This window comes from Harpia harpyja, chromosome 19, assembly GCF_026419915.1.
Source record: "Harpia harpyja isolate bHarHar1 chromosome 19, bHarHar1 primary haplotype, whole genome shotgun sequence".
Taxonomy (NCBI): domain Eukaryota; kingdom Metazoa; phylum Chordata; class Aves; order Accipitriformes; family Accipitridae; genus Harpia; species Harpia harpyja.
This window is the reverse complement of record NC_068958.1, coordinates 24,108,919-24,128,816: the sequence shown is the minus strand read 5'-3', so window position 1 is coordinate 24,128,816 and position 19,898 is coordinate 24,108,919. Positions and strand designations below refer to the sequence as shown.

The 19,898-nt window shown below is 39.1% G+C and overlaps 1 protein-coding gene across 4 annotated transcripts in view; it reads left to right on the top strand.

Moving 5' to 3' along the window:
* TRIM33 (tripartite motif containing 33) overlaps positions 1–13,451 on the top strand; it is a 42,137-nt gene extending 28,686 nt beyond the window's left edge. For 2 of the 4 annotated variants that reach the window (XM_052814404.1, XM_052814401.1), the window contains 9 exons: positions 838–970; positions 1,915–1,978; positions 2,287–2,446; positions 3,551–3,897; positions 4,391–4,514; positions 5,525–5,599; positions 6,225–6,377; positions 8,175–8,225; positions 8,308–13,451. In XM_052814404.1, the coding sequence (XP_052670364.1) occupies positions 838–970; positions 1,915–1,978; positions 2,287–2,446; positions 3,551–3,897; positions 4,391–4,514; positions 5,525–5,599; positions 6,225–6,377; positions 8,175–8,225; positions 8,308–8,520 (1,320 nt within the window). In that variant the 3' untranslated portion in view covers positions 8,521–13,451. Of the gene's footprint in view, positions 1–837; positions 971–1,914; positions 1,979–2,286; positions 2,447–3,550; positions 3,898–4,390; positions 4,515–5,524; positions 5,600–6,224; positions 6,378–7,486; positions 7,663–8,174; positions 8,226–8,307 lie in introns of those variants that run through there. The other 2 variants (XM_052814402.1, XM_052814403.1) reach the window with 2 other exon arrangements.
* Positions 13,452–19,898: the final 6,447 nt, after the last annotated feature.

Sequence of the window (19,898 nt, the reverse complement as noted above, 5' to 3'; positions counted from 1 at the left end):
TACGTGTCTAAAGTTCATGATACTCCAAGTTAGAAATAGTTGTTAGTGGGATAGTCTAAAACATAAACATGCAACTTCTAGGTGCACTGAAAATGCAGAATTCTGTTAAGATACTCTTTTTTTTTTTTTATACCTCTTCATGTAATAGCTGTTAGGGCTTTTAGTTGATGAAAGAGTTGGGTAGGAAGCTATTAGACTTTCAAGTTGCTAGCACAGTCATAAAAACCCACTTTGAATACAGTGTGTTTCAATACATTATTTGCAGTTATGCAGTCTTGCGGTTAATACCTTTAAGCAGTTAAAGTAATAGGGTACCTGTTTCCTTGTTTTTAATAGATACTAAAATCTGTGTAAAAAGTGAATGGGAGGGAGGGAGACTTCACATCATGCTAAGGAAAAACAAGTTCATGGTTTCCCTTAATATCTTAATTGTGAAATAACTCTTGTAACATTAGTAATCTGGTAGTTCATATGACTAACACCATTTGTATGAGTAGCACTATTTGTATGACTAGCACCATTTGTATGACTAACACACTGAACATCTAGAAAGCTGAAAGTCTGGAATCACCTAGAGTAAGTGCAGCCTATGACCATACTGGAAGAACTCACATATTTAGGAGCTTTTGAAAAATCTTACTTTAAGTTTCTGACTGTGGGTTTCTGTTCTGAAAGACTGATCTCTATGACCTGACAAAAATGTTTGCTGATGTCCTGAATCCTTGAAAGGATAGTGAACAACTCTGGTAAAGATACTGGTCATAGTTTAAAGATGAGGAACTATTAAGAAACTTTAATTAGACCTCTCTGATTCAGACTTTTGTTTTTGCTTCTTAGCTTGAAGATGCTGGTTCAAGTAATTTAGATAACCTTCTAAGCAGATACATTTCAGGCAGCCACCTACCCCCACAACCTACAAGTACCATGAATCCCTCCCCAGGACCTTCAGCTCTATCTCCAGGGTCATCAGGTAAATGTGATGGGTATTTCTGGTATTTAAGTTGAAGATGATTACCTACCATTTCCTGCCAAAAGGGAAGTGATATTTTGTTAGTTTAAAATTTATTTTGCTCAGAAAGAAATTCTGGAAGTTTAAATTTTACTCTCCTTCAGAAATATCTTTATAGTAACAAAGTACCAGCACATGAATGCAGTATTCCAGATACATGTATAGACTATATTTTTGTCCTATGGTACCACAATCCTTTTTTTCTTTTTTTGTGCATCAGAGGACATAGTTCAGTTATTACCCCCAAATGATGACTGGCTAGACCATTCTGAAGTTTGGGAAGTAAGTTTATAGAATAGCTTAGTCACAGAAATACTTACACTCAACAATCATTTGAGCAAGGTCATTCTAAGTATAGCCAATTGATGATAGAGCTTTCGTTGTGCATGTGAACAAATTAAGTCACCAATACCTAATGTTGAGTTATTTAAACATTGAAAATGTCCATTTCTATTAGTAAGAAGCTGATTTCGGTCATTTGATACCTGTTTCTCTTAGTCTTCTCTCTGCAAGATTATTGTAAGATTCTGTGAATGAACGGTTGCAGCAGTGGAACTTATTATATTTCTCAAAACCTGCATGCAAAACGTACAGATTTTCTTGATTTCATTGGTGGATGTCAGTGGATAAAATTTGAGGACTTAATGGGCTGAGGGCTATAGCACTCTTTGGATTAGGTGAAATAATTATTGGGCCTCTAACAACACTGTGTTGTCTGTTTTTTTTATTTAATGTGGTGTGCTAGACCTTTGCTCTGACCAAATGACTGAGAGGGCAGCTGACTTGTGTGAATTATTAAATTGGGATATTCTAGCAGCACTTCTGGCATTACTCAACACTAGTAATTTATTTTACTGCAGAATGTAAATTTGTACCAAGTCAACTTCTATGCTGCTGCTTTGCAGGTTTATCTAACTCCCACACTCCTGTGAGGCCACCTAGTACCTCCAGCACAGGTAGCAGAGGAAGGTGAGTATGTTACATTAACACTGTCAGGCTGAAAAATCAGACACGAAGAATTAAAAAAATGAATTGGCAATGGGTCAATAGGGCTTTGATATAACTGTGACCCAGTAATGGAAAAATGCTTACAGGAGAAAGATTGATTATTTTTTTTTTTTTTTTTCTTTCACTATGATTCTCTGCTGTCTTGTAAACTTGAGCTATCCTGTAAATGTTCTGACATGCTTTGCCTTTGAAATTGTTCAGGAAACGGTCACTTAAATGTCTTTGCTCTGATGAGTTTTCCTCTTATTTATATGCTGGTATCTTTCTAGCTGTGGCTCCTCGGGCAGAACTGCTGAGAAAACTAGTGTTAACTTCAAGTCTGACCAAGTGAAAGTCAAGCAAGAGCCAGGGACAGAGGAAGAGATATGCAGTTTCTCAGGAACCGTAAAACAGGAAAAAACAGAGGATGGCAGAAGGAGTGCTTGCATGGTAAAGTTAGTTTGTGCAACAGTATGTTATGGTTTTCCTAGCAGCATGCTTAAGAATTTGGAAATAATAAAGCAATTTTACTTTTAAGCCTCATATTCTGTTAACAGCCCTGAAGATTGAGAGAGATTTTGCTCCCTGGCAGTATGTGTGAACGTTAAGTGTGGGCCAGCTTGAGTGTTGAGCTGTCTCTTTTTGTAGTACTGCTAAGACTGCCAGTTACTGGGGATTTGTGACATAGGTACCGATAAGGTGGCAGTGGGACTTGGACAGTAGCTTGCTGGCTTATGTTGAACAAATAAACATTAAATTATGGCAGATGTTTCCCCTCCTGATTTGGACAGGACTTGACCTAGTGATGTGGATGCAAAACACACCCAGTCCTTGTCAGTTTTATGTATTATGACAGGTAGTTGCATGTTGAAAGTAGTCCGATGGAAAACGGAACTTAATCTCAGTTTGGTCCATGTTGAGGACTTTATTGTGTACCCTTTAATACTATGGTCTGCCAGACACAGCGTAGTCTGTTGTGTAAATTTTATCGTTAGCTATTAAAATCAAATACCACCAGCAGTGTAGTGTGTTTGCTGCTTTTAATCCCTAACTAATAAAAGCTGTAGGTTACCCTTTGTTACTAGTTCCTGAACATTCATACGTATGTAATTACATTGAGAAATCTTCCAACCAGTCAAAAGTTCTTATACCAGAGCATAAATAAAATATTTATGCAAGTGAGCATTTTTCAGTGTTTCCCAGCTATGCTTGATTTAATAGGATTGTGTACTGGGAGCAGGGTGATGGATTTGAGGATTTTTCCTAATGACAGTGAAGGTACATTTTTAACAATTTATCATTGTATTTGGCTTGAAAGCTTGTTTATCGTGTTATATATCAGTAGAAATGAGTCTGTTCTTGAAAGGATGGACTTGTGAAAAAGTGGTTTTCAATACTGTATGCTACTCAGGTCTTCATAATGATTTGCCACATATTTGGGGAAGTGAGTATAGTACCTTTAAATGGTGGATGGCTTTTGACTTCCAACATATGAAGAAAGATGCCCTTGTAAAATTGACTCTGTCTGATTTTCATGTGCTACTTTCATTTCAGCTTAGCAGTCCTGAGAGCAGCTTGACACCACCACTATCCACTAACTTGCATCTGGAAAGTGAATTAGAAGCATTAGGAAGTCTTGAAAATCACGTAAAAACTGAACCAGCAGATTTAACTGAAAGTTGCAAACAGTCTGGACATAGCCTTGTAAATGGAAAATCCCCGGTTCGGAGTCTAATGCACCGATCAGCTAGAATTGGAGGAGAAGGCAATAACAAAGATGATGATCCAAATGAAGACTGGTGTGCTGTATGCCAAAATGGAGGGGATCTATTATGTTGTGAAAAGTGCCCGAAGGTGTTTCACCTGACTTGTCATGTACCAACACTCCTCAGCTTTCCAAGGTACCAGAAACAGTGTAGTGGTTCCTGAGAAGAGCTTGGTGGTCTTACTCGTATGGTAGATTGCAACACAGTACCAAAACTGGTGTTTCATCCTGAACATCAGCTAGTTCTGGATGATTTCTTGACAGTAAAAAAATCTGACATTTCAAAGGCCTGCCTGAATTGTTTTGCGTGTAACTGGTCAATGTTTATCTGATAAACACATGGTCTCTCAAAGTGTGATTCTGTTATGTAAAGTTCATTTTAAAGTCCTGGTGAGAAAGGTGTTTTAACCTTAATTAGAACATACTTGGGAGAGGAATATGAGGGCAGGAAAAATGGCCTTGACTGGCAGAATTATCTTGAGCTTTAAGTTATTCCTTATCTTTAGATATCCAAGTCTTTACTACAGTACAATGTGAATGTGTAACAGCTAATGAAAAAATCTTTGTAGTCATCACTGATGATACTTTGTCCCAGGAGATCTGGAATAATTGTGTTCATTTCTGTTCAGTGGAGAGTGGATATGTACATTCTGCAGAGACCTGAGCAAACCAGAAGTAGAATATGATTGTGACAATTCACAACACAGCAAGAAAGGGAAAACAGCACAAGGCCTGAGTCCTGTGGACCAAAGGGTATGTCTCAGATCTGTAGGAATCTGTTCCTAGAAAAAAGTGCTTTCTCTCACTAGCAGTTCCCCACTGTTTCTTGAAGATGTTTTTGCTGTGGCTGCAGCAAACTAAATATAGTTGTGGCTGTTCCAAAAAAAAAACAAAACCAGAAATGAGTAATGAGATTTTTCTTGCTGTGACCACATACATAAGTGTTGGTGACTATGTGGGAGTGCTCCATTCATCCAGTAGCTAAAATTTGCATGTAAACACATATTCTGTATTTAAATGCACCTTTAACATTAATCTCTTCAGTGTTCTTAATTAGAAGTTCTTTGCATTTAACATTGATATAACCTTCATAAAATAGTTACTAAGTTTCGTGTGTTAAGCTTATGCTGTGAGAGGTGCTAGAAGTATTTAGGTGCATTCTTGTGGAAGGTGTAATGACCTTGACAATCAGAATTTATTTTTAGCTTTATCAATCAGCCTGTGCATAAAGAGTTAGAGTTATCAAATCAAATTCCTCCAAAGGAATTGCAAGCAAAGGAAAGAAAAATATTTTAAGAGGGAATTCATAGAAACACTCTGGCTTTGGTTTCAAATTGTTTAATTTTGTCTTGTGGGGAAAAGGATAAAAGTCTGCAACTCAGTCCTTTCCTGTCACATGCAGTTATGGTTGGACAAAAGTGGTTGTAGTTGGTCTCTTTTTTTTTTCTTTTTTTTTTTTTTTTTATTTGACTGTACATTAGTGTGTCTCTTCATGTTTGACTTTAGCCCTACGCTTTTGTTTAGGAAGAAGAAAGCAAAAAGGGAGTATATTTCTGCTATGTGAACAGTAAGGTGGTGTTCTACCCTCTTAACAATGCCCTCCTAAGACCTTGACATTTTATAATTAAGCTTGTGGGGATTGTATTTAAATTTTCTAGTACTAAGCTGCTAAAGTATAAACCTATTTAAAATAGGGAGATATGAGCTTCTGGGCTGAGGATAAATTAAAGATATTAATGTGAAGCTTTTTATTTCTTTGTAAGAAATGTGAACGTCTGCTGCTTTACCTGTATTGTCATGAGCTGAGCATTGAATTTCAAGAGCCTGTCCCAGCTTCGGTGAGTCTCCTGAAAAATAGTTTACGATTTATTTTTGGCATAACATCTCTAAAAGTCTAGAGTTTGGGAAGGAACTGACTGCTTTTACTTGAAGCGTGTTGCCCTTGATCAATCTAAAATTTCTGGCAGTCATCCAGTATTTCATGATTCTGAGAGAGACAGAAGCTGATTCTGTAGCTTCTCCATGCAGGGGCTCTACACCCAGTCTCAAACCCAGATATTTAAAAATACTTTCAATTAGCAGTTGTTGAATTGGAAGAGGATATTTCAGGATACCCATGAAATTCAAGATGCTTTAGGAGAGAGTTTTGTGGGTTTTTTCTTTTTTGGGGTTTTTTTTTGACCATTTTTTAAATGAAAGGAGGAAAGAAACTGCTTTGACTCTTCTGTTTTCAGCTGTAAAAGAAGTAACTATAACAAAAAGCATTACCGTGCTATGATAGACACTGAAGGTTAGAAAGAACTTCTTCAACAGTTTGAGGAAAGGAAGTTGTTCTCGCTTGCTGAACATGGATACAATGCATGATGAGATTAGCTGATTGATACTTTGATAAGTGAAGAAATTCATCTGCTGCTGTGAACTATGTAGTCATTGTAGTGATAAATCACTGTTTGTTTTTTACAGATACCAAACTACTATAAAATTATAAAGAAACCAATGGATTTATCTACGGTGAAAAAGAAACTGCAAAAGAAGCATTCTCAACACTACCAGACTCCTGAGGATTTTGTGGCAGATGTCCGGTTGATCTTCAAGAACTGTGAAAGGTTTAATGAAGTATGTTAACTTCCAATCTGTATACATTTTTTTAGATTAAGATTTATTTCAACATGGTTATGCAGCTTCTCCAATTAAAGGCTCTGCTTCCTGTAGTAACTTCTGCTTATGGTGCAGATGCTGAATCAGACATTTAAAAAACAAACAAAACAAAACAAATGCAATTACAGAACTACCTCTTCAGTTTTAGCTAAATGGGGAGATCAGGCGGAACTTTTAAAGTGCATTCATTGGTGCGGATATATGACTAAGGAGCAGGGTGACCTTGTTACTGTACATCGAATAGATTGTAGAAGTGCTGAGGAAGTGTGGTAATAAAGACAATCAAGCAGTCCTTAAAACTGTCTCAAGCTATACAGATAATTGTTCTTACACTCATGAAACATGGTAGACCTCTATTGAAGAAACGTCCTGTACTGAGGAAGAGTGCCTTTCTGAAGAATATTCTACTGGTTCTAGTACCTCTTGCAGGCTGAATCCAGAAGAGCATTGTGTTCATTATGGCTAGTATTAAGCTTAGTGCTTTAGCTCATGGGTATTTGGGCTCTCACAAAAATCAATTTTCAGTAAATAACTTTTGTATGGAGTCATGCTTTTGATGAATGTGGAAAGTTGACTTATTTTGCAGTGAACCCATCTGGTAATGAAATATTTGCACCTTACATGTGAAATGTGACTTGGGGAGATAAATTAGCTAAATGTTATTATTAGGTGGAGCAATGGAAAAAATATTCTGATATCAAACAAAATTGTGGTATTGTGCTGAAACAAAGTAGGAGCTGAGATAAGGGGTTATCCTTGTTCCTTGAAGCAAGGATGACAGAAAGCCCTGGGGAGAAGGCATCGCAGGGAATGACTTTATTCTGATCTTAGAAATGCATAAAACAGCCAGTCTTTTTCTGTAAAATATAATCTGAGTTTTGCAGTGTTTGGACTGCATTTCTGTCTCTGTGAAGAAGTAAATTGTAGGAAGTACACAAGCCTACAATTAAAATCTCAACTGTTTCACAAGTACACTAGTGAAAATCAAGGTTAATGATGTAATGCTGTAAATGCTTACTAGCATTTGGGACTTTGACACCCCCAACTCCCTTATGTCTCCATATTAGGTGGAGGTTAATGAGCACTGTGGAAGAAGTTGCAATTTTGTGAACTTCTCAATCAAGGGAATTAATGAAGCATCTACTGTAGAGGAAAACATGCTGCAGCTCTTAGGGACAGAGTAAAACAAGGGAGCAAGGACTGATGGATGTGTTTTGTGTTGATTTTTTGGTTGTTTTTTTTTTTTTTTTTTAAAAAAGCTGTTTCAGACTCGTCTCACTGTTTGAAATGCTGGCTCATGGCAAAAGATGAGTCACCCTCACCCCTCATAATAGCATCATGTCTAGTGCCTCTAAGCCATATGCTTTTAAAAAATAGAAATCAAAGTGTGGTAAGACCCTCAAGAAAGAAGTCTCATGGAGCACTCCTCTCTAAAGTGAGACTTTTCCACAATAATGCCCAGGCAACTAAAAAATTTGTAATGAAGAAGGCAGTCATGAGTAGAGCGCAGTTTTGAAAATGACTGGGAGACATTTGTACAAAGGTTGTGTGTTTTGTTGAAGGTTTATTTACCTCATGTCACCCTCCTAAGACTTGTTTTAAACCTGCTTCCGCTAAGTTTGAGAACTAAAGAGGTGTAGTCCATAACAAACTGTTTTGTTGTTATGGCTGACTTTAGTCATCCAATCCTATGCAATCTCGTAACTTTAGAAAGGATTATAATTTCATTTTTTTTGACTCTGGTATCCTTTTTAGATGATGAAAGTTGTTCAAGTTTATGCAGAAACACAAGAGATTAATTTGAAGGTAAGCGTTTCAGACCATGCACACTTGGTGAAGGGATGTGCATTTCCAACAGGTGAATATTCCTGTCTTCTTTTATTTACAGGCTGATTCAGAAGTAGCGCAGGCAGGGAAGGCAGTTGCATTATACTTTGAAGATAAACTTACAGAGATCTACCCAGACAGGACCTTCCAGCCTTTGCCTGAATTTGAGCAGGAAGAGGATGATGGTGAAATAACTGAGGACTCCGATGAAGATTTTATACAGCCACGTAGGAAACGCCTAAAATCAGATGAGAGACCAGTGCATATAAAGTAATCTAATGATACGGACCTAAAATTTATTGTAAAAACTGTTATTTAAGTGTTCCTGGAATATTATCATGCCTACAGTGGCCATCTTGAAGAAGCTGATAGCTTTTTAAACAGTATTAGATTACAAAAAATACTTGTACAGAAAAACATTCTCATCAAAAGGGGAAAAAAACTGTATTGTAAATTTTTGGTGGTTTTTTTGTTTGGGTTTTTTTTTCCCTTGATTATTTGCTATATTCTTTCTTTTCCTGATGGAGGGGACACACTCATTCTGGTCTCACAGATGGAGGTGGATGAATGTTGAAGAGAAGCAGATTTGATAAGAGATGTTCCATGTACAGATAAGACTGCTTAGTAAAATGTTCTGCAGGACTGGACCAATACAGTTACTGTATCTTGCCTTCATGCTGGACTGCAGTGTAAACTGTAAGCAATGTTCCTGAAATCCCCTCTTTGTGTGAACTTAAGTGCGTGTTGGTCATTGCTTTTATAATTTCATTTAAGCGGTATTGTGAATAACTGGTCTTCTCTGTTGATCCAATTATCTAAATTTGACTTTCTTTACTACATTTTATGTATAGCAAAAGGAAAAAAAATCATTAAACTGTTCTGAATTGGCAAGTGCAGGAGTGTGAGTTCTTGACAGACAAAAGACTAAACTGGTGGCAACAATCTCTTTTCAGTAGGGCTAGGTATATTTATTACGAATCCTGTACACAGAACATTTTAATGGCATTCATGGCAGAAGTCTTAGCATTGTCTCATCTGTCCCTGATCCCCCGAATGAGGCAGAATGTTATCTCCAGTATTCATTGTCTAATTTTCTGTACTTAAAATATAGACTGAAGAGGTAATAACTGGTTGGGGTGTTTTTCCAGTCTTCCTAAATATCAGTTTCTAATAGACCACTCGGCAAACAATAACCTATTAACTACCAAATGTGTAAAATTTCCTGTATTCACTTTGTCTTATTTGTAAATAGTGAATTGAGATTTCTTGCAGATCAGCAACATTTGCTGAACTGTTTTTAAGCTAATATGTATTCTTATTAATTGTTCCTATCAAGAAAAGATTTGTAATATATGCTATTTCTAACATCGCATTCATTTTGAGGTTCTGTCTTATTTTTATTATCGAGTACTACTCAGAACTTTCTTCAGAAGCAGCTTATGAGCAAAATGTCTAGAAAGATTGGAATAAATCTGTTGAGATGGGGTTACTTGTCCATTGAACAAAGCACTTGCACAGACCAGGATTTGGCTTTGAGTGGTTTCTGGTCAAATACTGAAAACAGAACCATTTCCCTGTTTCCCTAAACCCTGTGGCAGGCATCTCTGCAGTGCCTTCCCATTGCATACTGCCTTCATTCCAGCATTTCTGGTTAGAAATGAGGTCCTCACAAAGTAATTATAGTTTGAACAGTTGTTTCCTTTACTGACAGAAATCAATACTAGAAATAATAAATGTAATTGCTGGCCTTCATATAGATTTTGTTAAAGATGAAGAAATCACATGATCGGATGAGGTCAAGTTGACAGACTATAAATTTGCCATAAGATTTTGTGTGAATACAGCAATTCTGTGGTAAATCACTGGGGTTTTGGTATACTCAGCATGAGCAATTCCTGTGACATTGTATACACTTTACCATAATGGTAAAGATAACTATTTTAGCACAATGTATTAAATTGAGATATGCTCTCAGCAATTTTTATGCAAATCACTTAAGATTTGATTTCTTTTTATAAGAACAAAGTATATGTACATTGTGACTATACCTCTCTTAAAATAAATGAGGGGACTGAAGGTATTTGTAACTTCAAGCTCACTTCTTTAGATTACGCAAATGTTACACTTAAAACAGTTTTTTTTTTTCAGTTCTCAGATATTAACATAGTACCAGTTTAAATTTATTTTTTACCAGTTTGTATCTGAAAGGAAAAGTAATTCTACTTAAACATATTAAATTGACAAATAGCAAAAACTTTGCCCGTAGAAAGGATGATGCGTGTGAATAGGACACTAATAGTAACACGGGATCATTTAAGGGCTCGGTGTATTGCCTATTTATGCATTTCTAGTTTCTCAGCTTCATTTTGCAAAGAAATATTATTAAAATTATCATGCAAATAAGATTTTGTGAATTCTCTTCAATTGGGGTTACTATTTTTATGGCGCTTAAGCACTCTAGGTTCTGTACCTTCAAGCCCCAACTTTTTAACTGTTCGCCCTGTAAGGTACCAGTCATGGATTCAAGTACCGCAGACTGCCTGAACTGGAGCATAGGACAAACTTGATGGCATCCTAGACTGGGTCACAGAGTGGGGGAAGGACCACACTACAAAGTTGCGGTTCGGGGGCGGCACATGCTCCCTGGCTGCTGCAAGAACAATACCATCTGTTTTCCACCCAGACCCCAGAGCAGATGTCTAAATGTTTTGAGATAGGCTAGCGACAGCCTGTATTCCACTAGTTCACCTGCAAACCACAAATGATGCTAAGCTTTGACCTTGATGAGGGTTCAGCCTCTACTCTTGCACATAACCCACTGAACGAGAATTGGTCCTTCCGTTCAACTCATCAGTGCTCAGTATTATTATGTGGAATTTTGACTTGTGTGCAAGAAATCTTAACCATTTCTTTTTTTATATAAAAGAAACAAAACAACATTCTCTTCCCCCACCTGCCCCGGCCTGCCCTTCATTTTGGAACTCCCAATACAACAATTCAAGGATAGTTTTGAAACTAGCTAAGTTCTATTCAAAAATATTTGAAAGGATAGATAAGTTCAGCTAATATTATTTCCTGATCCTATAGTCTGTAAATGTTCATCATGGAACTGGTAAGGGTTTGCTCAGTCAAAATGTTTTTGGTGCCACACTGTAACTTGTTCAAGAGCAAATGAATGGGGTTTGTATCAACAGGCCGCTGTGTTACTCTGATCATCTTCTCTGTGCCAGATGATGTGTGTGCAATATGTGCAAGTGACAGTGTGTTTTACCCTGGGAATTAGAGCATAGCTTACATCAATAGAACTTCTAGCAGATAAAAGATGTGGTGGGTGCACTTTGCGTGCCAGCTCTTTTGTCTGCGTGATAGCAGTATTCCAACATGATAGCGAGAAGATAGTCTGGCACTTGATGTAACTATATGCTCTCATTTAAGACACTTGTAAAAAAGACCATTCATGTCTTGATTTTTGTTGTGAATGACCCTGAAGTTTAAGTTAATCCAAAGAAGTAAAAGGCAACTTGCTTTTGAAATAAGAGTGAAAAGTGTACAGTATGCTACTTGTGGACTTCTCAATTACCTCAGCAGGTATCCTGCCATGTAATTACTAGTGATTAGTGATAATGTAACCAGCTGAATAGGTTCAGGTCTTTTATTTAACTGTACCCTGGAATTAAGTTGCCTATAGCATAATAAGGCAGAGTTACTATCCAAAAAAGGATGTTCCCCAAACTTTTGAAAATAGAAATGCTCTGTTAAATGTAGAGAGGTTGTTTTATTTGTGTGGAATGTCACCATTGCTACTACTTGTGACATTTGACTGTGTTGGCACATTTAACACTGGATCATTGAAATGTTTTATAAACATTTCTGCAAGCCACTGGAACAGAAGTCCTTAAAATTAGCCCAAATTTATCATTCTGTTTTATAACCTAGTTTATTGGCTGACCTCTAAAAATTTAGGTAATGGCAACAGTATTTTAAAGCTATATGTATGATGTACTGGAAGTTGGCTTTTTCTTGTTTTTCTTACTCTCTTCCTTGGAAAAAGCAATAAAACTGCTTTGTCTGTTGCCTATTAGCATGACAGGAATCCTTTCCTTTGGATAGTGATTTTATAGGAAAGTTTGTATGCATATCACCAAGTCTAGCTTTTAAAAACAAAGTGTGCAGGAGTTATTGACAATATAGTGTGGCATTTTATTTAAAAAATTGGGGAAAGTTACATATTTTTTTAAAAAGTAGGTGTTTGAGTAAATAATGGAGGTACTTTTTTAAAAAAAATTTATATGCCACAGTTTACATAGACATATTTCAGATTGAACATATTCATTGTATCTTCAGATATGGCGATTTCTTTTATTTTCTCAAAGTGCTGTACAGTAATTCTTCCATCTAGTTCCTGTGTTTGCTTATGAGAATCCTACTTTATATGCTTTCTAATGTATCTGAATTGAATTAGTTTTCAAAAATTGCAGTTAATTTGGGTATCTTTGTTATAAGCGAACTATTAAACGTATGAAATGCAGTTTTGGCCTTTTCTATTGAGTGATCTTACAGCTCAAGGCTGCTTGCTTTAGAATTTATTGAATTTCTACAAGGAGAGGTACTAAAATATTTTATAAGTTCAACTTGCAGCGTTCACTAGAGTGAGCTACATTTAAGAAAAAGAAGTGCATGTCTGCTAATGGCCTGCAAATGGGGGAATTTCTTAGGTTCAGAACACCATGAAACATGTATATAAGCCTATAAAGATTTGTGCAGTTAAAAGCCTGTTTTACATGTAAATGTACTCATGGAAGGGTTAAATTCATGGCATTCTTTGATTCGTCGATTATTTCTTGCTTCCAGTAACTGAACTGGTTCTTTTTTGCACATAGGAAACTTTGCTCATCTTTTAATATGATTCTTCAAAAAAGTGCTGTTTCTGTGGTATTGTATTATCTGAATAATCATATTTAACTTTTTTTCAACGAAGTTACTGTTTCTAATTGTTCTGTTCCTGTGTTTTTTGCTGGTGTGTAATAAAAAAAAAAAGAAGAGTTTTTCTTTACATGGTTATTTAATACGTTAGCTGCCTGTAAATACTTCTTGTTAAGTGCTCTGGAATGTGCTGTAGAAGTTGTATTAGATCAGTTTAAAGCATTGTTTGAAAACCATTTTGTTTTGGTTATTTCTATTAAATTAGAAAAATGACTCTTTCAATTTGAGTTTCTTTTTTGCACATCTGCGTTAGGTCATTAGATACTAGCTCATGTCTGGCAAAAGACTTTTCTAATACTTGCAGTGTGGAAGTACCTTGATGAAATTGTAGCTGCAGCAGTTGAAGTATGACCACCTGAGGCTGCATGATCTGCAGCGATCAGTAGTTCCAAGACAGAAAATACAGAAGCCTAAACTCGATTCAAAGTTTGTGTTGGGGATGCTGTGATTTTGCCACTCTGCACTTACTTTTCCATGAAATGGTTTGTCACATTCATCTACATCTAGTACATGAAATACAAGTATTTTAAGGTTTTCTCTAGGGTTTTTTGTGCTGCTGTCACCCTGAAGTTTGGTGCAGCCTTGGAGGAGACAGTTCGGAGGTGTACCATTCATGCGTGTACAGTTCCTGGAGCTGGGATGCTTTCCGAAGGCCTGACAGACCTGACGACAGTCTATAGGGAGATGGCTCTGCGGCGTTGTTCCCTGTGCCCCCCTTGCCTCCCAGTAAGCACTGGCATGATGAAAAGGGAGCTGAACTTGATTGCTCTGTAACTTGTTAACATTACACCCATAGCTGTATGATGCTCCTTATCTGCCATCTGTCTGTCGTACTCTGCTCTGCATGGTGGTTAGTGTATTTTACCTGTTGGAAGTGAGTCTGCAGTGAATGCATAGCTAGGGTCAGTGTGTTCCTTTGCTTAATAAATGTGTATTTTGGTATATCGGGGACCAGATCCATGCAGTAGTATGACGTGTGGCCCTGCACTGGGGTGCAAGGTGTGATTCAAAATACAGGGGAATAATGCCAGCGGAAGCAATCTGGTCGGCTGGCCAGCCCACCTCTCATGGATTCGATAGTGCTGTGATCAAGGAAGTAAGGTTGGTATTGTAAGGGAAGAGGAAGAGGTTGCTCCTGCATCATCAGTACTTTTTGCATGCAGTGAAAAAGCCACACACATGCAATGCTGTTGTGTTCATTCACCTTTTAACTGCTGTTCAGTGTGTATGCCTTGAGCTGCTCCGTGCTATTGATTAATCCATTTTTTGTGCTGATGTTGCTAATGGAGCAGTCTCGTGACTTACCATATCGGAACTAAAGGCACAACTGAGCTTACATAACTTGGGATACGGCCCAGTTCGACTACAGCTATACAGTTTGAAGTAGGAACTAGTCTGGTTTGTTCTAACAGGAGTCAGATTAAATGGTTGCAGGTCATTCCAGGCATCAGTATCAATTGTACTGTAGCTGACCAGGCAGACCTGCAAGAAGAAAGTAAAGGGAGCATGCACATAAGCTAAAATCACCTCTGAACAATTCTGCAAGCAATGAGAGAGAGGTCTAGTAACCTGGAATGCCAACCATCTTGAAGGTATGTTTGTACTTTTCATAACCTTTGCCGTTGGTGAAGGCTGTGATCTAAACATGTCTGTTACATATCAGAGAACTAACTTCAGGCTGAAGCTCGTAAAGAAGTTGGATTTTTCTCTTACTGTTTATTCTTTAAGTGCTTGTGGTGCTTAGTATAACAGAAGCTCCATGATAAGAGAGCTGTCTTCTAGAAAAAGGTTTAGGTAACTTCACTAAAGTACACATTTATTCTTGCTAAAACTGAGAACACCTGCATTTACAATGAGCTCTTGAATGCGCTTGCTTGCCTTTTGCAATATGCAGCAAAGGAACAGATGGTTTGAACCTAAACTGTTGCACTTCAGATGGATTTTGCTGCTAGACCAAATACCACCTGTGTGAGGTGATGCTTGCTCTGCGTGTGCTTGACACAAATGGATGGCCGGACGCCCTGCTGACCCTTCTGACTCCTCTAGAGCTGGAGTTTGGTGCTCTGCTGGCAGAGGAACAATGAGGAGTTCTCTGGGTGGATGTTTCATTTCTCTTTGCCAGGCACTGCAGCGCTACCTCACTGCGTCCAGAGCGATCTCAGCCTTGCCAGTCCATCTGCTCCAGATTCCGACAGCCCATCTGCTCCGTCTCTTTCTGTGGCATTAGTGTGGGCTGCCTTTGTGGCTGGGCTGTGATCTGTCATTTTCAGCACCTCTGTTTGACTTCACTCAATCCCCTGGATTCCCTCAGTAGGCTTGTGTAAAAGGAACTGGGCCTTAAGCCTTATGGTTTCTAAGACTATTCATATTAGACATATTACTAATGATTAGAAATTATTTTAGATATGATTAATAGAATGCAGGTGCTTATAAAACAATATGCATAAGCTGCTTATTTGTCCTATGTGTCTGCCCCCCCATGGCTGGCTTGAAACCCAGTCAAGCTGAATCAACAGAAGAAGGATCATATATCTTAGACCTAAGACATGGGAGTAAGTGATTAACTTTAGAGCAAGATAAATTAATAGAATAGCCTGAGTGATTTTCAGAAATTCAAAGGTAATCTTTGATGCTTAAGAAGATAAGTGATCGTGGTGACCCAAGACTTTCTGCCTATGACCACTAACTTCAGAAGAACCGGGACACGGGAACTGATGAGATAAATTGATGAATGATAACGACACGGGAACCGAGATCGACTGGAAAATTACAAAGACTTTGGACTGGGACAATGGGTGGTAAAAAGGTATATAAGATTGGGAAATTTTTGGAAGGTTGCCATTCTCTGCAGTGGTGGCCCAACTCTGAGTTGTTAATAAAGCAAACCTAGAGCAACCCACGTTTGAAAATTCTTTAACAGCTTGCTTGTTTTTTTTTTCCCTTTGTGTCCTAGCTAAACTTCTCCTGGCTTGCTCCAATGACACTGAGCTGTTCACCACATCACAAAGTGCTGCAATTCAGTTGCCAATTTTTTATTTCCCCCTCCAGGGGGGCATATCTTAATCTCCTCCTTCCATCCTGAAATTCTACCAAGAGTTAGAAACTACGCCACTAAACTGTTTTACTATTTGCTGCCATTGTAGAATTCACATCTGTATCTCTGTAGACAAGTATGTGATTTTGGAATTACTGCCATCTTTCTCTGAGGGTTGAGATTATAAACCTGGATCTTCAGAGCACTGGCCTTCTCTTCCCTTATTGCTAATCCACTTCACTGTGTGAGCTCTTTCGATCGCTTCAGTGCCTGAATATGCATACAGGGGCTGAACTGCATCTCGTACTGTTCTTGTGTCCTTTGCTCTGTGTTAGTGGAGCAAAGCATGCAGAACTAAGCACTTTACACTTGAGTAGAATTGCTCTTTGCAAAATCACCTTCCGATGCATTCCATGAGCTACCATTGCAGCTAAGTGCTCGGTGATCTTCACGTGATTTAATGCTTAGGAACTAGGATAATGTTAGCTAAATTAGTGGGGATTAAACCCAGGGATATAAATTCCTGCTCCTTTCATTAACACATCAGAGAGATGAGCATGCTTAGCATATAACTTTAATTAGCAGATGATACAAGACTCACAAAAGCATGGTGCTGGGTCCCATCAGCTAAGGTTGATGGATGCCTGGTGAAGACTCCTCACCAAGGAACAAGCAAGGGTACATTATGGTGTGCAGCGGTGTACTTGGGAGTCAGTGGTGTATCTGTTGCTTCATTCTGACAGTGAAGTTCTTCATCTACTGACAGCCCTTTTTGCCTCATGTGTGGCTTCAACAAAACCCATAGTAATGCTCACAGGAAAAGCTTGCTGCTGTCATATGCAGCTCAGCCCCTGCACTCCCCTGGGTGAACCGGATCCACCTGCACTGCCAAAGGCCAGCCAGCTAGAGAGAGCACTGGGGTTTGTTTGGATGCAGTCATTTCCTTAACTAAACCTGTAGAGCAACTGGCTTGTTGGGAGTATCTTTATTTTTTTATCTCTCATGTCATATCAGAGATAAATACAAAAGCCTTTCATAGTGGAAGAGTTACTCAACAAACATTATGTAGCTGGTGGGTGACAAGTGATCCTGTCTGTCATGGCTCTGGCCACTATAAGTGTTGATTGGAAATCACGTCTTTTGAAGGTTTCCACCACTGCAGGGAATATGGGGCTGGAATATGCCATTAAGGTGTGCCAAAGCTGCAAATTTGGCACTGGGATCTGCATGGCAGTGTGTATGTGTTTCATATCACTTTCCTATCAGGAAAGAGTTAGCTCTGAAAACCCCATTCACTTGAAATTGTGTCTGGAGACGTGTTCAGTACAGTTCTGCGGCTGTTACCAGGCTCAGCTACAGGGTCTGTGCCATGGATCTGAACAGTGGTTTTGCAGTTGACCGCAGGACAAGCTGCAAAATGCCAAACTGAAGTCTGTTTCCCTCTTGGAGGTCATCTGTGTCTCCAGGCAATCCCAAATGTAAGTTGTTTACCTGCTCTATTGGCCCTAGCATATTTTCAAAGGAAGGAGATGTTGCAGCAACAAGTCCTTCTGACAGCATGCTGTAGGGACTATGCTCAGCGATGAATTCTGCTTTCTAAATGAAGACAGATGATCTGCCGATCTGAGGTTTAATCAGTCAACACAACAGGGAAGGTGCATGTAATTCAGAGAACTGCAGCAACTGTGTTAGGAAACATGGAGCGGTCTGTGAATAATCAGCCTTCTGTAGTCAGACATACACCCTGCATGAAAGAGATCATGAACTGTAAGTTATGCATCATTCTGCTAAGAATTTGTAAATTAACCATTCATTCTTTAAAATCTCTTATATGGAATGTGTCACCAGATGGTGCTCTTAACACAGCTGTCTACATCCTGGTCTCCAAGTGAGCAAATAGTTTTGTCTTGGGAAGAAATTCTCAGGCAAGGCTGGCTTTGATTTCTGCAGGCGTGAGAGGTACCTGCTGAGGATCTGTCATTTGCTGGGAGCGAGGCATGGGTGGTGTGCTGAGATGTGCGTGTGTTGCATTATATCCCAGGGTCAGTGTTCATGTTTAAATGGAGTGTGGTAACCTAGGGACTTCAATCTCATTCATTTCTCTCTCCATCTTAGCCTTAATAGAGTGTTGTGCTTACTGCCTGGATGTGCGAGCAGAGAGCTGAAGGCGATGCTGTCACATTGCGTGCGGCAAGTTGGAAATGACTGCACTGGGCACAGCTGGCAACAGCAGCAATCCCCCTGCCTCCTGCTGTGGAGAAACTCTGTGGATCATGCCTGCTGGGGAGGAGGTGCGTAAGAACAGCCTCAGCTGGCAACCTGCCTCGTTTGCTCCCCTTCATCTCTGTGACTGCAAGGCACTCGGGGGTCGGGGAAGCTTTCCACAAGCAGGAGCTACTATGACAGCAATCAGCTTTGTTCTTCTGTCTCTGGCAATTAATTTGAGCACTGTTGGTGCTGACCACAAAGAACAGTGGGCTTTTTGTTTGAATCAGGCATGCGCATAGGCTCTGGGTGCTCTCTGCACTGCTGAAACCTGTCCAGGAAGGAGATGCTCCTCACTCATTTTTTGTAGCTAAAAGTTGTGTCTCGGGTTCCTTTTCATGAGCAGAGCAAGTAACCAAGCTGGTAACCACTGGTGCCACCATAGGCTTACTGTGCGCTCCTGAAAGAAACAAGGTCTGAGCATCACCTGTAGACAGGAGCCCTGTGCTCTGGCCTTGCATCTGATGCTGTCTCTTGGGCTTGTGTGTTCTTGATGCTGACCAAACAGTTGAGACTAGGTGAGATCTGAGCCTGCTATCGATCCTAGCCCTGGATTTTTGTGCTGAATCAGGCCATGCAGCAGACGCTGGAAATGTTCATCCTGCTTTGAGGTCTGGCACAGCTGTACTGGAACACTGAGTGGTAATAATGACCATGGTGTGGACTGGATTTTCACCGTTTTCATCTCTTTTCCTGCTGCCCTGCATCTAACATAAAGGAAGGGCTGTAACTACCGTGAATGAGTTAAGGAACAGTATTTAATGCTGGAAAGACAGGCAGGGCAAAGTTGGTAATACTGAGGCATTTCAGTTATTCCTTCAGCAGGCAATTGGAAGAGCTGACTGGGGCTGTAGAAGAGCTGTGTGTGGTCTGTGTCTCCTGAGGAAGCTGCAGTGTGTTCCTGGGTTTACCACCCTTGTGCAATGCTCTCCTTCCCTCTGGAAAACATGATTAATCAGAATGCATTGTCAACATTCAGTACTCTGCTTTGTTATTTGAAAGTTTTCTTTCCCTAGCTCAGTGTCTGCAGCTACAATATGATCTTTGTTAACTCTACAATTTCTCAGCTCCCTTTGACAGCTAGTGATCTGATACTCAGTGTGCTGCTGCCTCATGGGGTGACTGTGGACATTTCAAACCAATTTAATCTTCTGCCCAATTATAATCAATCTAATTCTCCTCCAGATAGATACACATACACACGGTATCCTTTTAGTGTCTGAGCAGAACATAAATGTGTCAGGCCATCTTATTTGGTGCTGGCTGTTGAAAACTAAATTCTGTAGAAAGTAATTCAACATTGCTATTGCTGGGCCTGGAGACTCTATCCTACTCTGTACTTCCAGTGAGCCCTCTCTCTTTTTTGCCTT